The sequence below is a fragment of the Miniopterus natalensis genome, chromosome 6, assembly GCF_054644295.1.
Source record: "Miniopterus natalensis isolate mMinNat1 chromosome 6, mMinNat1.hap1, whole genome shotgun sequence".
Classification (NCBI taxonomy): domain Eukaryota; kingdom Metazoa; phylum Chordata; class Mammalia; order Chiroptera; family Miniopteridae; genus Miniopterus; species Miniopterus natalensis.
Window position 1 is genome coordinate 44,701,857 of NC_142086.1, and position 19,578 is coordinate 44,721,434.

Below are 19,578 nucleotides of genomic sequence, written 5' to 3' on the forward strand. Positions count from 1 at the left end.
GTGGCTTATTAACACCTAGCTATTCCTCTCATTTCCTCATGAAAACAGGAAAAGGGGGAGTAAATTTAATGCATTAGCATTATTATTTGGGTTAATGTTTATTGTCAATCAGTTACCATCATGAATGGACAGGACAGCCAGATTTGGACTTCACACAGCAATGAAAACTAGCGACTACCCTAACTCAGTACCAGTTGGTTTTTATGGCATTTTTGATATATTACTAACTCAATTTTTCATTTTTGGAATGATATAAAATTGACCTACTTGAACTGGGTAGGTAAGGATTAATTTAGTCTCTGAGATATACTATCATGAAAAAAAGCATATGAAATTGTTATTAGATTTTTCAGTTTTCACCAGTTGCCCCTACTGCTAGTGAAAGAGAAGCTCTTAGTGGCATAGTGTTCTGATGGCCTGACAGAAAACAGTTATCACTTAATTTCACACTGTGAACATGTTTAATTCAATGTTTTTCAAAGTGTGATCCTTAGACAATAGCATAGTAATTACCTGGGGAATTTGTTAAAAATGGAAGATTCTCAAGTCCCACTCCACAGTCAATGGGTCAGAATATTTTGGAGGTTAGCCTAGCAATCGGCATTTCTAACCAAACTACCAATGATTTTTGTATAAGCTAAAATTTGAGAACTATAGCATATTTTTTAAACCAAAGTTTGACTGTTTAATTGATTTCTTTCAGAACCAGGCCTATATAGACCTTTTATCTATTTTTATAAAGTAAGATCAGAATCTAATAAGAGAGACCATTATGATTTACTTTCTGGTAAAAAGATTGAGGATAGTATTAAAACCAGTAATTCCTTTAGCTTTAAGATTTATTTTAAATAATATTTTTTCTGGTTATAAAAGTAAGATGTGCCCATTGTGAAATATTATGAAAACTTAGGAAATTATAAAATGATAATCACCCATAATACTATTCCCTGGAGATAAGCATTATTCTAATTTTGATATGTTTCCTTCCTGTATCTGTTTCTCCATTTATCCTTCCCTTCTTTCTTTTCTTTGTCTCTATGGAAAACAATATTTGAGGTTTTTATTCTGCCTTTTTTCCTACCTAACAAGCATTTTACCACATTATTGCATTATTTTTCACAAGCATAGCTTTTAGTTTCTGCACTATGACACATATTTCTGTCATATGGGTGTATCTTAATTTATTTAACTATCCCCCTGTTATTGGATGTTTAGATTTTCAGTTATTTCTGTAAAAGGATATCTTTTTGTTTAAAATTTTGTCAGACTCGAATTACTTTCCTTAGGATGGGATTATATAGTATTTAAATTTTTTTGTGGTCAAAGGGCATAAATATTATTAAACTCTGTTGAATATTTCCCACTTGTTTTGAGAATGTTGTTTATTTCAGTATTTGCTTCCACATATACTATGAAAATGCCAGAAAGAAGCAAGTGTTCTTTTTTTAAAGCTAATATGTTAAGGAAAGCATAATTAGTCATCATTTTAATTAGTATATCTTTGATTATTAATGAGTTGAACATTTTTGCACTGTTTATAAGCTTTGGCTTTAATTTTTTATCTAACTGAAATTTTCCATTTTGTTTTAGGTCTTCTCTGTCGATTGAAATGTCTATGATTTTATCTGCCTCAGTCGTTCGTGTCAGGGATGGACTGCCACTTTCTGCTTCTACTGACAATGAACAAGGCACAGGCGTGCAGGAGTGCAGAAAGTACTTTAAAATGCTCTCAAGGAAACTTGCTCAGCTTCCTGATAGATGTACACTGAAAACTGGACATTATAACATTAAGTAAGACTTTAGTTTGCTTCATGAAAATCACTTGCTTAGTGGTTGTCATTTTAATGAAATTTAAGTGGTGAAAATTAGTGTTTGTTTAGTTTAGGAAAACTTGTTTGAGTCAAGAATCATGTGGTTTTGAACTGATGCTAAATAGTAGTCATCATTTCATCACCCTTTATTACCTGGCTTTAGAAAAATTTATAGTTTTGCAGATCTCAGATATGTCATCTTACAAGTTGATCACTAGGTATTTATTAGTGTTCTTACATGCCCAGGCAAACTGTAATGGGAAATTTTAAAAAATCTTATGTTATACCTGCCTTCAAAAAACTTAAGTTTACATTCTAGTCAGAGGGGATAGCATTCATCACTATTTATTGTATAGAAAGAAAGTAAAACTGGGCGATAGGATAGAGAGTGACTTTATGGTGGTCAGGGATCCCTCTGAGAGCAGAGACCTAAAAGATGAGAAAGAAGGCAGTATAAAGGATGCTATGGGTAAAGAGCAAGGCAGAGGTGACAGCCAGTGCAGAAGGCCGTCAGTACAGATCAAGGGAGGGAAAGAAAACCAGAGATGCTGAAGCAATGTGGACAATTAATAGAGTGGCAGAAAGTGAGGTCAAAAAGGTGGGAATGGGATAGGTAATGTAGGGCCTTCTAGGCTGTGAGGAGGAGTTTGGATTGAGCCTAATACAATAGGAAGCCACTGAAGAGTTTTAAGATGGAGAGTTATATAATCTGATTTGGGCTTTGAGTAGATCATCTTGGCTACTCTGTGAAGAATGGGCTCTAAGGGAGAAAGAGAGGAAGCAGAGAGATCATTTAGGAGACTCTTAGAAAAGTTCAGGCGGAGGTGATTGTTATAACTTGAGGGTGATGATGAGCAGTGGTGTGATTGTGGCTGTATTTTGGGAGTAGCACCAACAAATCTTCCTCATGGAATAAAGTGGAATGTGAGGGAAAGAGAATAAGCAAGTCACCTCTAGATTTTTGCCCCGAGGATCTGGATAGATAATGGGGTTGAAATGAGCAAGACTGGAAGGTAAGTGTCTCAGTGGTAAAAATCAAGAGTTCTGTTTGGACAGATTCCCGTTAGCCATCCAGGAGGCACTGTCAGGTAGGTAGCTGGATGTGTAAGTCTGAAGTTTAGTGAAGAAGGACAAGTATGGAGATTTAGATTTGGAGGTCAGATTACGGTTTGTAATTAAAACCATGGGAATAGATAAGACCACTTGGAGAGCATACACATGAAACAATTAGAGTACAGTTAACTACTGAGCAGTTTGATACTGATAGTGCATACAGTCAGAAATCAGGTAAGAGCAAGGTCTGTATGGGATATAATGAGAGAGGGCTTCATTATTGAGAAAAGCCATGAACCATGTCCTGAAGAATTAGTAAGATTTGGCTAAGGCAGAGAGGAGGGCATTTCGGGTGTAGAGGCAGAATAAAGAATGTGACTTTGCATGGTGGTCGCGTTAACCTGCTTGGCCCAGTGAAGTGAATGGTGACTTAGGGATAGTTGTGGGAAATGTGAGATAATTAGAGTGGTGCCAGATCCTGGATTCCCCTGAAAGTTTAGATTGACAGATGTCACTTTGATGTAATAATAGGTTATAGGAAGCTGTTACTGCAGGTTTGAGGGAAGTGACTTGATAAAAAAACAATGCTGAGACAGGGTGAAATGGAAAGTCTGAGGAGAGAGGTTAACTTATAATTAGGACCTGAACTAGTTAAATACAAGTGCAAATACAAAGGAAAACGCCAGCCATAAAGACACATCAAAAAACAAAGAAACGGTTAAGCCTTTTAAAATGGAATATCAGAGATAGGAGAAGGAAGGAACAAAGATGACTGAAACCTTGGAATTAGACAGAATAAGGTCTTTGGAAAGGTTGCTTATGGGCGGGGGAGGGAGGGTGGTGAGGAAGGAGAGCAAGATAATGAAGCTCCATTTTGAGCATTTAGTTATGACAGGGCAGTCCAGTCTAGGTGGGATAGAGACTTTAGAATCATTCACATAGAAGCTGAAACAGTAGAAGCAGCCACTGAGTTTCTGAGAGGCCCAGAACAGAACCTTAGAGAATGCCCATAATTGCTTGGATCACCTGAGTAATGGTAAGATAATGAGCTGTTATTTTTGATTGGGTTTTCTGAGGGTTTAACTACAAAATAGTGATGGTTTTGGTGAATATATCTAAAGTGATGTCTTAGCCTACTCCTATTTCTTAGAGGAAAAAACTTGAAACATTTTAATATTTCATTTAGTAGTCAGAGGCTCTTTGGGTTCCCTGGGTTATTCTGAGTTTTAGTTGTTGTTATTGTTTAATGCTGTAGACAATAGCAACATTATAGAAGATTGGCTTGTATGTAGTATATTAATTCTGGCAGATATCCTAGACTAAAAAAAACACACACACACAACTTTTTTTTTTGCAAATGTTTTCTGTTCCTCTACTGTATTCTCTTAAAAGTAGAGTAGAATGTAGTAACATTTTCAACACCCCTCTAATTCTGCTTAACTACTGTGAATTCAATTTACAAAAAAAAAATAGTTCAAGAGTACAGGTAAAAGAATCATATGGAGGGAAAAAATAAAGATAGGAGAATAGTACACTGAAGTAACATGGCCATTTAGAGATACAAACATTTCCTTTTGGAGATATAAATAATTTTTTATTTATAGTCCATTCATTTGTTAGAAAGGGCTACAAATATTGCTTTGAGCATCCTTGTCGCCAAAACAAAAGGGGATAATGGATCATTTATAGGATTCACAGTGTCTATTGGATCCAAACATTGCTTTTCATGTTACATCTGATGTACATAAAAAGGAACAGCCATAACAATGAGCTTTTTATGATTTTTCTTCTAATATTCCATAGTGTAAGCAAATGGCATGATGAAAAAACCAACTTTATAAGAAGGTTTAGGAGTGGGATGAATCATCAGAGGTCTAATCTGGCTTGATCTAAGAAAATAATTTAGAAATGCCTAAAGGAATAAATAGGTTACATGGCCGTCGGAACCACGCATGGAAAAGCCCCTATGCACGTTATTTTTGTAGCCAAGTTTGAAAAAAGGGTTAAGCAGCAGAGAATTTTTAGATCTACTTCTTGACAGGAGCCTGGATTTTATATATTTTCTACCATTGATTAGAGGTCTTGTTTGTTGGTTTCTAGTTTATTGAGGTTTCGAATGCTATATGACAGATTTAAATTGAAATATATAAAATTGGGAACTTACATGTTACCTGACTGATTTAAAATTCTCACATGACACCTCTTTTTTGAACCACGATGAATTTGCCAGATAAAACTCACAGGTCTGTAGTAGTAGTGTCGTAAGCACAACCTGAAACTGGCACCAGGCTGCCAGTCTACTCTCCATCCAGTTTCTAACTGCTTCTCCTTCCTTAAAGCCTGGCGCAGAGCCTGCCTCTTTGAATCGCCTTCTTTCTCATCACTATTATTTCTCTAATGATCTCACTTCTTTCGCCTGTAGAACTTGTTTGACTGACTTTTTCATCGCTTTTTCCTTATTTTCAATTTGTTTTTTATTTTTATAGCTTTTCTCTATACATTGTAACTCACTGAGATGATTGATCTTCCCTGGCTTATATTATGTTTGATTTCTGTTCTCTAGCATTGTGGTTTCCAAATTTGTATAGAAAATGAGGTACTCTTTGTAGAATACCACAGAGAACCAAAACAAAGTAACTAACTAGATAATTATTGCTAACTCAGGTGGTACCTCACATTAGATTCTGGTTGAATACATAGAGGAAGACCATATTTTTGGGAAAAAAATAAGAGAGTAACATTTAAAATTGAGAAAATTCCTTTAATTTTCTCTCCCTGTGTATTGGGAAAATGATAACTTTATCAGAGTGTGGTGACTGAATACTTCATTTCAGCTAATGGAGCTCATTCTGTGGAGCATGGCTTATACTTGCACTATGCTTACACATGTCCTCATAGCTACTCAGTGAGGGATGGTTGTTTTGGGGGTATTGGCTATGTTCAGAGTGCCATGGAATTAAGTCTTCATTCTCTCCAAAATTTTTCCACTGGGCTCATTGATTTGGGGTGTGGTGTGTATGCATAATCAAGTTTTGTGATTTCTTTTCACATTACATAGTGATCTTACAATTCTCTCTGCATAAAAATTTAAGGGATTCATCGGTTTCATAAATTGAAGGATACTTTCCTCAAGTTGTCATAAATGTTTAATATATAAAGGTTTGTCATTACTTAGGAAACAACAATAACTAAAGCAATAATTATGAACCACGTGAAAACTAAGTTGTATTATATGAGATCTTAAAACATTGAGATACTGATATTATGAAAAGACAAACCTCTTTGGGAGGCCAGTTATACTTGTGAATTTTAGTGCAAGAAATCAAATTCCTTAGTTTTTTTCCCCCACTATGAATTCATTTAAAGTCTGATAATGGCTGTGAGTCTCATAGGTTCTCTCCTTACCTGCAGATTCACTTTCTCCATATCTGTCCCCCGATTGCTTTCTGCAGCCAGGAAGGCTGTTTTAGGCTTACCTGCCGATTTGTTTTAGTTTCTGGCAGTTCTTTGCTTTCACTCTTTGTATTATTTTCTGATTACAGGAGTAGCAACTTCAACAATGTTGCAGTACCTCTAATTGCCAGGCCCTCTGCTTACATTATTAAATATCACAACAACTCTGTGAATGGCTAATAAATAGAGCTCTTTCCCATTCTGAGTGCAGAAACACAACCCATATTAGCTTAGGCCAAAAAAAAAAAGTATTGTGAAGGGCTTCTGAGTTGCCTGGAGCAGGGGCTCAGATGCTGTTGTCAGGAATCTTTCTCTCATTTTTCCACTCTCCTTCCTTTTGCGTGTGGGTACTGGAGAACACTGTCCAGGCAGCTCCTGGCTTACTTCACCCCATCTGAACAACCCCTCTCCCTTCAAGGTTCAAGAAAAGGACTTTATTGGCTTTGCCGTGCTGTGGCCCATTTCCGGAGTAACATTTCGGTCAGAGGGCTGAGGTGCTGTTAGTTGGACCCTGGATCACATGCCCACCCCTTTGATGGGCAGCTTTGCCAAAGTCATATAGAATAGGTATTGGGGTTGAGATAATTTCCCAAAAGGAAGGAGAGAAGGGATGCTGGGCAAATAGCCATTATAGTACTACCAAACCTGTTTTATAGATGAGGAAACTGAGCCTTAGGGATGTAAAGAAACTTGTTCAAATTCACAAAACTAATAAATAGTGTATCTGAACCACAGTCTTTTGTCCTCAGCATTCACATTATTCTCTGGTAAAAGAGGTGCCTCCCTTTACCTTTAACCTCTCTCTTGACTGGGAGCATTCCTAATTCTCCTAATTCTTTTCACTTTTTATGGAGATAAAAATTGACCAGGGAAAAGAATTCAGTGAAACTACCCCTCCTCTTATTTTTGGTTGAGAAATAATGAAGAACAGAGTATGCGTAAAGTCTAAGATGGATGAGACCACATGGTCTTATTGTAGACTAGGTGTTTGGTGGGGAGGGGCATGGCAAGAGAATGCAACCCACCAATAGCTACCAAGCCACCTGGGAGAAGAAAATAACCTGTGATTCCTACTTTCCTGTTTTGTTTCATTACTAGCATTTTTTTTAAATCCTCACTCAAGAATATGTGTATTGATTTTTAGTGAGAGAAAGAGACATCGATGTGAGAGAGAAACATCAGTCTATTGCCTCTCATACATGCCCCAACCTGGGATCGAACCTGCAACTTAGGTATGTGCCCTGACTGGGAATCGAACCTTTGACCTTTTGGTGTAAGGGATGGCACTCCAACCAACTGAACCACACTGGCCAGGGCACTGGCAGGTTTTTTTGTTTGTTTGTTTTTACTGTTTATTATGGAAAAGTCTTCAGCTTTCAGCACCTTATATGTTAAATAGGCTCTTATGAACTGGTGGTCTAGGAACCTTATTACTCTTACAGTACAGTTTCTGTGGGGAAATGATTTCTAGGTGCTATAAACTTCTGGAATACTAACCAATAAGTAAATTAGGGATTACCTGTGATTGATTATCTAAAAAAGTGAGGATCTATATTCTCTGGGGTGTGAAGGTGTTAGGGTTAGTAGGGAAAGAATGAATCAGGAGATAAACTCTGCAGAAAAGGAAATGAAGGATGTCAAAGGCAAAATTTGCTTGCTCTGCATTTTATCCAAGGCTCTGATGGTATAATCACCTTTTAAATATCGTCTTATTCTTCTTTAGCTTACTGTTATAAATTGCTATCACCTGGCATATTGCATATTAATAAATATTTTCTTATTTAATTAGGTTAAAATTAGTGGCTAAAGTGAGCCCTTATTCATGGGATAACATTCATGATTTAGCTCTTCACCATTGGAGGGTAAATAAAAGTTGGCCACATAAGAGAAGAATAGTGGGAAAATATGAAGTTCCTGGTAGAACACTGCACATGGTGGACACTCCATGTTACTGAGTTCCCTTTCTTGTTCTTATCTCCTTACTGTCTCATTGATGGCAAAGTCTTGTTTTCACCTTGTTTCTATAAGACATATTTGCTTTAGAGTAAAAAAAGAATCCATACAGTATTCTCACTTTCATAATGTCAAACATTTTTATATTTAAAGATTGAAGTGCTTTATTTTAGAGACTGGTATTCTTTGTGGAAGGTTCTGTTTCAAAAATAATATTTTTCTTATACTTAGCCATTTTAACAGATTGCCAATAGATGGCATGCCCTACTGGATAATTTTCCTTCACCCAGGAAGGCCATTCACTGGGCAAACGTGGCTACAAAGGATAAGCCTATTTTCTATGTGCAATAGTACAGTTGCAGAGTGAAAATTGTATGTCACACAAATATTATTACTGTTTCAATTTATAAATAGTTTGCTCTATGCTTTGTCATTTAGCATGCTACAAAACTCAGTTTTGTTTCCTTATCTTGTTTTACATATCATTGTTTCAAGTGCATTCCCAGTACCATATTGCAAGCTCCTGGCAGTCAGGGACTTTGATGCCTTTGAAATCAGAGTCTGTAGAGTGGAATGCTAGACATATGCTAGGTGCCCTGTTGTTTGCTTTGAGGAAGATCATTGCTTTCACTAATTATTTATTTTGGTGCAGCAGCCCTGAATTGTCCTAATAATGTCAGTGCTTAATTGATGATATGTAAAATGTCTTGGACAGTTCCTAAATAAAATTAGATCCCAGAAAATGTTTAATTTCTAAAACCACTTATTCATTTTGCTGGACTTTAAGAATCACCTGAGGGAAAGCCTGCTTGGATAGATGATAGAATTAGCTTTTTAACAAAGTGGTTGAAAAGAATAATCTCGTTGTCTGGAATTTGAATGTCTGACAGCCTTACCTGTTCAAGACACACTTGATACTGGAAGGTCCTAAAGAAGTTCTAGTGTGAGTGCTGTGGAGAGGAACCAAAGATAAAACGAGATTGGGTAAATCCCTTGGCCAGGAAAAGAGAAAGCTAATGATTTGTCAGAATTTTGATAATGATAGTGAATATTATTTTGGAAAGAGAAAAATTACTTGGGAAAAACATTCTTTGGTCTTTAATTTAGTTACTAGTTTTGTAAAAAACTAGAAAAATGTAGTATGTTATACCTAATTTTTTTTTTTTACTATGACCCATAAGAAGAGATACATTTTACTTTGTGAACACTACCTATATACAAATAAGAAACTAAAACAAAAGTTTTATGAAACAATATACATTCCGTTATTTTTTGTTATATTCTACTTCAATTTTAAGGAAAATGCTGTGTCTAATTCGCTAAACTAATTTTATAACCTAATGAGTCACAACTTGTAGTTTGAAAAACATTGAATCAAATGACTGTATATTAATTGGAACTTCAGAAAGGAATTCCAGTTCATTCCAGAAGCACAATTTCACCAGAAGTATATCCCACACCCTTTGTAATTGATGATTAATAGGTACCAACCCCACATCATTTGGCTGGCTAGAATGGTCTTTAAAGAGAGAAAGAGAGCCTGGCCGGTGTGCCTCAGTTGGCTGAATGTCATCCCTTGCACCAGGAGGTCACAGGTTCAATTCCCAATCAGGGCACCCAGTTGTGGGCTTGATCCCCAGTAGGGGGCATGCAGGAAGTAGCCAATCGATGTTTCTCTCTCATCTAAGTTTCTATCTCTTTCGCCCTCTCCCTCTCTGTGAAATCAATAAAAACATATTTAAAAAAAAAAAAGAGAGAGGGAGGGAGGAAGATGCATATACATAAACTGTTAATGAAGGAATACAGAAGAAATTAATGAGTTGTTTGAGGGACAGAGAACTGGGTATCTGTGGGCAGCGGTGGAGATAAGACACTTTACGTACAGTGTTTCATTTTTCATTCTTTAAAATTTGAATCGTATTCTAAATTAATACATAAATTCTGCTTCTACATTATTAGAGAAAAAAGTGAGGCAGGGACTCCAATATGGATCAGGGTTTGGCAGTAAAGATTGCTGTGACATATAGGAGTTACAGCCTGTATCCTGGTTTGCTGCCCTTGATCTAGGCTGGCTATGTTAACAGTACTTTAAAAAAATGTTTAAGTGACCCATTAAGAAGGGTTAATTTGTGTCTCATGCTCTGCTTATTATAGGGGGGTATATACTTTATTCTAGAAAGGTGGGGGGTTTTTCAGTAGAACATGGTTAAATATTTCAGTGCTTGAAGTAGTTTTATGTTTTGAAATTTTAACTTGTTATTTAGAAATAATTTCAGACTTACAGAAAAGTTATAAAAAGAAGAAAAATACAAATAATACCTGTTTTCAGGTTTACCTTTTGTTAACATTTTACTGTATTTGCTTTATGATTTTACCTCTCTACCTATTTATCGGATTTATTTTTTTCTGAACCATTTGAGAGAAACTTACAAATGATATAGCCCTTTATTCCTAACTACTTCAAAGTATATTTTCTACAATTAGGGATATTCTCTTACTTAACTATAGCATTGTTATTAGCAGCTCTGGTAAATTTAATATCAATACCATACTTTTTTCTAATCTGTCTGTTTTCTGTTTTTGTCAATGACCCAGGAATGTCCTTTATAGCACAGGATCTAGATTAGGTATTACATTTAGTTGTGTCTCTTTAGCCTCCTTTAGTTAGAAACGTTTCCACAGCCTTTATTTTTTAAATAAACATTGAGATTTTAAAAATAGAATGTCGATTATTCTGATGTTCCTTCATGATTAGGTTCAGATTATTCGTTCTTGGCCAGAATACTACATAGCTGATACGTCTTTCTGAGAATCTCTCTTCTGGAGGTGCAGGAAGTCCACCTGCCCCTCATAGTCATGTTAGAATATACTTGGTCAAGGTGTTATCGTTTCTATTATATAATAAATATTTTTCCTTTGCAACCAATAAGCAATCCATGGGAAGACATTTTAAAACCATGCAAAATTTCCTGCTCCTCACCAGAATTTTCACCTAGATTTAGCATCCATTGATATTGCTTGGTCCAGTCTTTACTATGTTGGTTGCAAAATGTTGATTTTTCCAATCCTAATTCTACCTCCACATTTACCGGTTGGCACTCAGCATTCTGCTCTAAGCAAGAGTCCTCCTTTTCCCCGAACCCTTTTATTTGCTGTGAACTCATAAATTTCTCTCTCTTTCCCCTATGGTTCATAATCCATTACTATGTGAAGCAGAGAATTTGACTCTGGGTTTAGTAGATGACTTCAGGAGGTCAGTAACCGCTCTGAAAATGTGTGCCAAGTTCATTGTTTGAACATCTTTCTGGGGAGAATGCCCATAACTTTCATCAGAATCTCTAGAGTTCTTGGTCAAATAGGACTAAGTTCCACTAGGTAGAAGGGTTAAATGTTTAACTATCTATAACCCTTACATCTTTGTATGTTTTTTTATCCCCCTGCTTTCTACCCCAAGTGATAAATAACTGAAGTGTTAGTACTATACTGTGTGTTCCTCTGTAGGTACATTCCCTTTTTTTTGGTCTACCATTTTTAAACCACAACTGAAAATAGTATTATTTTAGCTTCTTTAAAATTTTTTTGCTGGAATACATAATGTTAATATCTTCATTGCCACTGTAGCACAGTATATGGTATAATAGAACCAGTCTTGTGAAGCAATGGATTACCTCAATTTACTTTGAAATTATAAAACCGATGTTTTTTACACTGTAGTTTTATTAGCTCTCTGGGAGTGAGCTACATGATGCTGTGCACTGAAAATTACCCAAATGTTCTGGCCTTCTCTTTCCTGGATGAGCTTCAGAAGGAGTTCATTACTACTTATAACATGACGAAGACAAACACTGCTGTCAGACCATACTGTTTCATTGAGTTTGGTAAGGGCTTGATTTTTGTTTCCTTTTCATTATCCTGTCTCTAGCCAGCCATAAGCTATTTTTTAATCTAACGCTGGGGGAGGGAGTGGAGAAGGGGAAAATTCAGAAAATTCTGCTACCTTGCTTTTGATAGAATAATTTGACAAATGGTCTCTAAATTATGGCAATGTCTTTGTTTAGGCATATTAGAAAAAATTGTGTTTTAGCTGTAGAGGTGATTTTGATTATGGGCATAAAGAATTAACCCCAGAGGATAGTTTCTCAGTGAGAAATTTATAAGCCAGAGATTTAGAATTTTGTATTTATGTCATAATCTTTTATAGTCTGCTTAATATAGAACAGAGGTTGGCAAACATTTGCTGCAAAGGACCATATAGTGCTTATTTTAGGCTTTAAGCACTATATGGTGCTTAAAGAACTGCCATTATAGCTGGAAAGCAGCCATAGGCAATATAGAAATGGATGAATGTAGTTAAATTCTAATACAACTTTATTTACAAAAACAGTCAACTGGCTAGATTTGCCTGTGGATATTAGTTTGCTCGCCTCTAGATATACAAGGGGAAAAAAATAGTAAAACTGAGTTATAAAATGTTAAAATAAAATTATAAGATTATTTAGGAAATATCTTGGAAGATATTTAGGAAATGTCTTTTATTTTATTAAATTTATTTTTTAAAATATGCATTTTAATGGTGTAAGCGATAAATAAGAAAACAGGTTTATAAGAATATGCAATTTACAGTGTATGTTCTTATGGAATTACAGCTGATAAATACAGACTTACTATTTTATGAGATATGAATCTATATAAAAATTAAGATTTTGATTTAAAGATTAAAGCTGTTATTTTATTGTTTTGTTGTAGAAGTTCATAGTAATTCATTATAGTAGAAATATTCTCAGTCACATAGTATTAAATCATTAGTTTACTTGCAATTATTAATTTACTACAGCATAATTTCTAGAGTGAGAAACTAATAACTTTATGATATACTAGCCATTAAACATAAATAATATTAGAATACTCCATGACAATTGAACAGTTTGGGGTAACAAATTAAACAGTTTATCTGTAAAATTTACTATCCAAAACCTCACTCTTAAATCATTTAATTAATAAATGACTGCAAGGAACTTTATTTTTTATTTTACATAGATAACTTCATTCAGAGGACCAAGCAGCGATATAATAATCCCAGGTCTCTTTCAACAAAGATAAATCTGTCTGACATGCAGACAGAAATCAAGCTGAGACCCCCTTATCAAATTTCCATGTGTGAATTGGGGTCAGCCAACGGAGTCACATCTGCATTTTCTGTGGACTGTAAAGGTGCTGGTAAGATTTCTTCTGGTGAGTTCTGGATCTCAATTATTTTTTAAAATATTGTAGCCCGGCCAGCGTGGCTCAACGGAACACTGACCTATGATCCAGGAGATGGCAATTCAATTCCCGGTCAGGGCACATGCCTGGGTTGCGGGCTTGATCCCCAGTGAGGCGTGTGCAGGAGGCATCCGATTAATGACTCTCTCATTATTGATGTTTCTCTCTCTCTCTCTCCTTCTCCCTTCCTCTCTCTGAAATCAATAAAGACATATTTTAAAAAAAAATACTGTATAACAACAGAGGAAATCTTGAAAATGAGTTTATTTTAGTATTTTAAAGCAAGTACATGAGAGAATGTAGAAGTTCAAAATAATCCTTTCTCAGTGGTTTATTTATTAATCTACTAGACATGTGACTAAGTAAGAAAATACTTTTAAATAGCAATCTCAGGAACTGTTTGGTAAGGAAACACTTAAGAAGGTTTCTTTGTAAGCACATGTTTCTGGAAATGAATAGTAGTTTATTTGTAATATATGTTTAAAAGCATGTGAAGTACTTTGCATTATATCAAACGGCTGCCTGTATTCAAGGCCAGGGGATTTTTGACTGTCACACAGAAAATGTGATCATCTACTCATACCACCCCTCCTAAACAAGGAATATAGTTGTGACATTTTGAAAACTACTGCTTAAAAATGGAAGCCTCATTATTTTGTAAGGTAGCATAGCTGGAATTGCTTGTTTAAAAAATTCTTTCTTATATTTGAGCTAGTCTGTTTCCTATAATGTTTATCTGTTTGTCTAAGCCCTGTGACTTCTACCTCCTTCTCTATAGCACTTCAGAACTTTGAAGTCAGTAACTCTGTGTTCTATCCTATTAATCTGGTCAACTTCATATAAAATATCCTCAATTCCCTTAGCCTTTTTGTCCGTCACATTTTGAAACCCTCCCTACACTGGAAGCTTTGTATATATTTTATTTGTTAGTATTCTTTAAATGTGGCATTCAGGACTGAACACAATACTTCATATTTGGTTAATACAAATTATGGGAGAAAAGGGGAAATAGATTTTACTAAAAATAATCTAGCCAGTTGGGAAACAAGTAAACAAGCAAATAACAATAACAAGCCCTGGAGGAGAGGAAGTGGATGAGTACCCAAAATTGTTACAATATGTTTTCTAAAATGTCCAACAAAAAATTATACGACATGCAGAGAAAAAGTGTAATATATAGACTGGGGAGGGAAAGCAGGCAGTAGAAGCTGCCTATGACAGTGACCAGATGTCAGATTTAACAGACAAAGACTTCAAAGTAGCCATTATAATTATTTTCAAAGAACTAAAGGAAATCATGATTTTATTATTATTATTATTTTTAAATATATCTTTATTGATTTCAGGGAGAGGAAAGGAGAGAGAGAGAGAGAGTGACAGAAACATCAATGATGAGAGAGTCATTGATCGAGCTTGCAACCTGGGCATGTGCCCTGACCGGGAATTGAACCCTGATTGCCTGGATCCTAGGTCGATGCTCAACCACTGAGCCACGCCCAGCCTGGCGGAAATCATGATTTTAAAAGTAAGGAAGGGCCCTGGCTGGTGTGCCTCAGTTGGTTGGAACATCGTCACGTACACTGAAAGGCTGCCGGTTTGATTCCTAGTCAGGGCACATACCTAGGTTGTGGGTTTGATCCCCATTCTGGGTGCATATGGGGGTGGGAGGTAATCAAATTGATGTTTCTCTCTCACATCGATGTTTCTCTCTCTCCTTTTCCCTTCCTCTCTAAAAGAAATAAAAACATATCCTAGAAAAACAAAAAGTAAGGAAGGTATGACAATGAGGTTGCATCAAATAGACAATATAAACAAAGAGAGAGAAATTATAAAGAGAAAGAACCAAATGGAAGCACTTGATGTCTGACACCTTGCCTGGCACATTGAGAGCAGCCACTGTTAGTAGTAGCAGCAGCAGCAGCAGCAGCAGCAGCAGCAGTAGTAGATGCTACTATTTGCTTCTCTCATTTCCATCTCCATGTTCATATTCTTTTCTCTGCATGGAATGCAGTTCTCCTCATTTGTACCTGTCTAAACTTTATCCATCTTCAAAGATCTTCACTAGTTCTCTATCACTCCTGTGCCACCACCCCCCCCTAGTTATTTTTCCTCTTCAGAAGTCTGTATCTTTTAGTTTAGAATGCTTATTACTTTCGTGAACTATCTGTCCACTTCCCTTTTAAACACAGGAAGTGCCTTGAGGGCAGTTCCTGTAATTTGTTTTCATACCTCCTAAAGCACAGCATCTTATACAGAATTGTGCCAGAAGTGTTTGCTGAATAAATATATTAATTCACTATAACCAATAGTTCTTTGGTTCCCAGGGACTTACTCTTACTTCTTAGGAACTTTTGTAAACCCTTTATTAATCATTGGTGCATTTTGAGAAAAAATTAACTTTGTCATGAAAATGCCACTTTTGGGCCCAAGGAGACTAATTAAAGAAAAGGCATTGTAGCAGAAGACAATTATTAGCAACAATAAAAGATAAACTGACCAAGTGACAATGCTTTGGATTAAGCAAATTTTTCTTCTACATTGTCTTTCATTTGTTATTGTTCCAAATCCACTCTATTCCTAATGGTAACTGTCAAGTGCCAAATAGAACTGTGCAGTAAACATTTGTGAATAACAATGGATCTAAAAATCTGTTTAGTGAGGGGGGAAAAGCATATAAAACATAATACTGTACATTTAAATGTGATTAAATAACTCATTCAGTTTGTGAAAACTGAGAAAGTATGACCCTCATATTGTATGCAGATTGAGTTTTCTCTAGATAACCATTCCCACAAGCCTTGGGAAGGGGGTAGGATGGGAGGGAATCTCCGCTTGAGAATTTCATTCCCACAGTGATTTGGCACAGCTCCAGCCTGTCCTTCAGCATAATGGATGCCTTGTCCTTGTTAAAGGAGTTTTGTTATTTGCTTTCATGCCTTTAAAAATATTTCTGGTCATTTTGAAATAATTAATTTTTAAATGGTATACTATCGTTATACAGAGAGTGCTCCAAGGCCAAGAGGCAAGTGTTAGAAACTTAATAAATATTTAATTTATATAGACATATTATTTATTTCTTAAATCAATATTGATCAACACATTAAAATGGTAATATTTTCCCATGTAAGAATGGCCATACCTTACTTACCATAAAAAGCTAAGGTTTTTTTTAAATATTCAGAATATAATTTGGGGTTTTTGCAAGTTAAACTTGTTTTGTATACTTCAGAAGTGTGATTTATATAATCTGTTCAGTTGTCAGGTGGTTTTATGCTCAAGGCCCATATTGAGGATTTCTTTTTTATTTAGAGGCCAGCTGTCCCTTATGACTGAGGGGGGCTATGGGGAGGAATGGAAGAGAGATGCAAAACATGACTAATTGGTAGACCAGTTGGATAGGTTTTTAAATGTGAGACTTTTTTCCCTCTACTGATATAAAACTTGGTATCAGTACTTTACAGAGGCATTTCATTTTTTGTTTTTATATCAAAATCTCAAGGAAATTGATTGAGAGACCAAGTAGTAAGCTTGAGTACAGAAGAAATTGAAAAAAATGTTATTCCATATTAACGTTTTCCGCTGAACTTAAATAATTTTTGTGATATGTGGGTTTTGTGTTTTTATGAGCTGTTCAGGGAAGCTTTTCTGCTGAAATGGCTGAATATAAGTGGCAAAGATTTAAGCCCTTCCTTATATCAACATTCCACCTTATTAACTTCATTGTTAGGGCTTTTACACTTCAGTGATTTAAATAAAGTGATCTAAATGTACTTCTGTTGTCTTCTCTTTCCATCTGTCTCCTTTTTGAGGTCTATATGATTTTGTATTTAGTTTTGTGTTTTTATTTAGACTCTATTATTAATTCTGTCAAGCGCAAAATGATTATGAAGGGAAACTATTGTATAACTAAATGTCTTACACTGCTGAAGCCCTGACAGATAAGAAAATGTGTTTACAAAGGTAAACTGGTCACTTCCTTTTTTTAAAAAATATGTCTATCGATTTCAGGGAGAGGCAGGGAGAGGGAGAGAGAGAGAAACATCAATGATGAGAGAGTCACTGATTGGCTGCCTCCTGCACGCCCCCCACTAGAGATTGAGCTGGCAACCTGGGCATGTGCCCTGACTGGGAACCGAACCGTGACCTCCTGGATCTTAGGTCAGTGCTCAACTGCTGAGCCACGTTGGCTGAGCAAACTGGTCACTTCTTCAACAGGTGTTCTATCAATTGTATCTTCAAGTGGCCTTCAGAGACGAGGAACTTCGTAGCTATAAGACTCCATTTTATTGAGTTCAGATTGGTGATTGCAGTTAACCCTTGAACAACAAGGGGTGCTGACCCCCGTGCAGTCAAAATCTGTGTATAACTTTTGACTTCCCTAAAACTTAACTACTAATAGTCTGCTGTTTACTGAAACCTTACCGATAACAGTTGATTAACACATATTTTGTATGTTATGTGTATTATACACTGTATTCTTTTTTATTTATTAGTATTATTTTGTTAATCCTCACTTGAGGATATTTTTTCCATTGATTTTTAGAAAGAATGGAAGGGAGGGGGAGAGAGAGAGAAAAAAAAACACATTGATGTGAGAGAGACACATGGATTGGTTGCCTCCTGCACATGCCTCAACCAGTGCCAGGGATTGAACCCTCAACCCAGGTATGTACCCTTGACTGGGAATCAAACACCTTCAACCTTTGGTTCACAGGCTGATGTTCTAACCACCTAGCAACACTGGCCAGGGCTATATACTGTATTCTTACAATAAACTAAATTACAGAAAAAATATTATTGAGAAAATCATAAGGAAGAGAAAATACATTTGAAGTCCTGTACATATTTATTGGAAAAAAAATTCAAGTGTAAGTGGACCTTCACAGTTAAAATCTGTGTTCAAGGGTCAACTATATATATGAGCTTTCATATATATCCTCTGGTATTTATAGCCCTGAAGCCCAGATAGGGGAGAGCGTTGCTTAAAAGCAAGCTATGTTTGTCCTTTAAAATGTTCCCTAAGCATTTTCAGGAAAGGTAGGAATTATGCAATGAATTTCCAAGCAAAGTCACCTTTGTAAATCTTTGCAACTGCTTGCAAGTGGTAGACATATTTAGGCAGTAAGGTTTTTTCTACCTGGTTTACTGCCAGATATGAGCACTCCTTAGCAGTATATATCCCAAATACAAATGAGATGTCTTCATTAAAAATGTAGAGAAAAATAAGTCAATTTAACTTGCATTCAGGGTCTGAAGCTGTCATGTGATAAGACATTTTGCATTTAAGAAAATATTTAATTACTAAGATATAGCATTAGATAATTTTATGAAGATTAATCTAATTGAGTGATGAATTTCATTTTACGTAAGTTTAGGTATTGACATGAGATACTAATGTTCATTTCTAACCATTTTATTTTCCAGCCCACCAGAGACTGGAACCAGCAACTCTGTCAGGGATTGTGGCGTTTATCCTTAGTCTTTTATGTGGAGCTCTGAACTTAATCCGAGGCTTTCACGCCATAGAAAGTCTCCTGCAGGTACTGTGCTAGTTTTGCAACTTCAGATACTGTGTGTGTTGATTCCGCTTGTTACAGAATTGGTTCGAACTGATTTGAGTATTAGTACAACTTGCAACATATGCTTAGGTTTTGTGTTCTTTGTACCTGCCTTATCCTCCCCTTCCTCTTGTTAAGAGAATAATGAGGGAATATAGTGCTGAAAGTGATCTGCCTTCTAAGGATTCTGTGTCCTAAAAGGTGGAATGGACAGTAGACAAACAGGAGAAAATGAAATGCCAGAATGTGGAAGGCGCTGTGATGAACGTAGAGTATTAAGCAGGGTAGGACTAGGGGTGCCAACTAGATTAATTTCAACAAGTACATCCTTTATAGCTTGAATCACCCGGAAAGAAAATACATACAGAATCGGGGACCTGGGGTCTCCCACCTTTAACTTTTCCTCATTAGAGTCTATTTTATCATTGTCCATGACTTGTGTGGGATAAAAGGTCCTTTTTATTCTCACCGAAGCCATTGAATTTAAG

The 19,578-nt window shown here is 36.0% G+C and overlaps 1 protein-coding gene across 1 annotated transcript in view; it reads left to right on the top strand.

Moving 5' to 3' along the window:
- SEC22A (SEC22 homolog A, vesicle trafficking protein) overlaps positions 1-19,578 on the top strand; it is a 35,254-nt gene that overhangs the window by 5,503 nt on the left and 10,173 nt on the right. Inside the window, exons 2-5 of the mRNA XM_016199937.2 lie at positions 1,591-1,791; positions 11,985-12,148; positions 13,308-13,502; positions 18,957-19,072. Coding sequence (XP_016055423.1) covers positions 1,610-1,791; positions 11,985-12,148; positions 13,308-13,502; positions 18,957-19,072 — 657 coding nt within the window. The 5' untranslated portion in view covers positions 1,591-1,609. The remainder of the gene's footprint in view (positions 1-1,590; positions 1,792-11,984; positions 12,149-13,307; positions 13,503-18,956; positions 19,073-19,578) is intronic.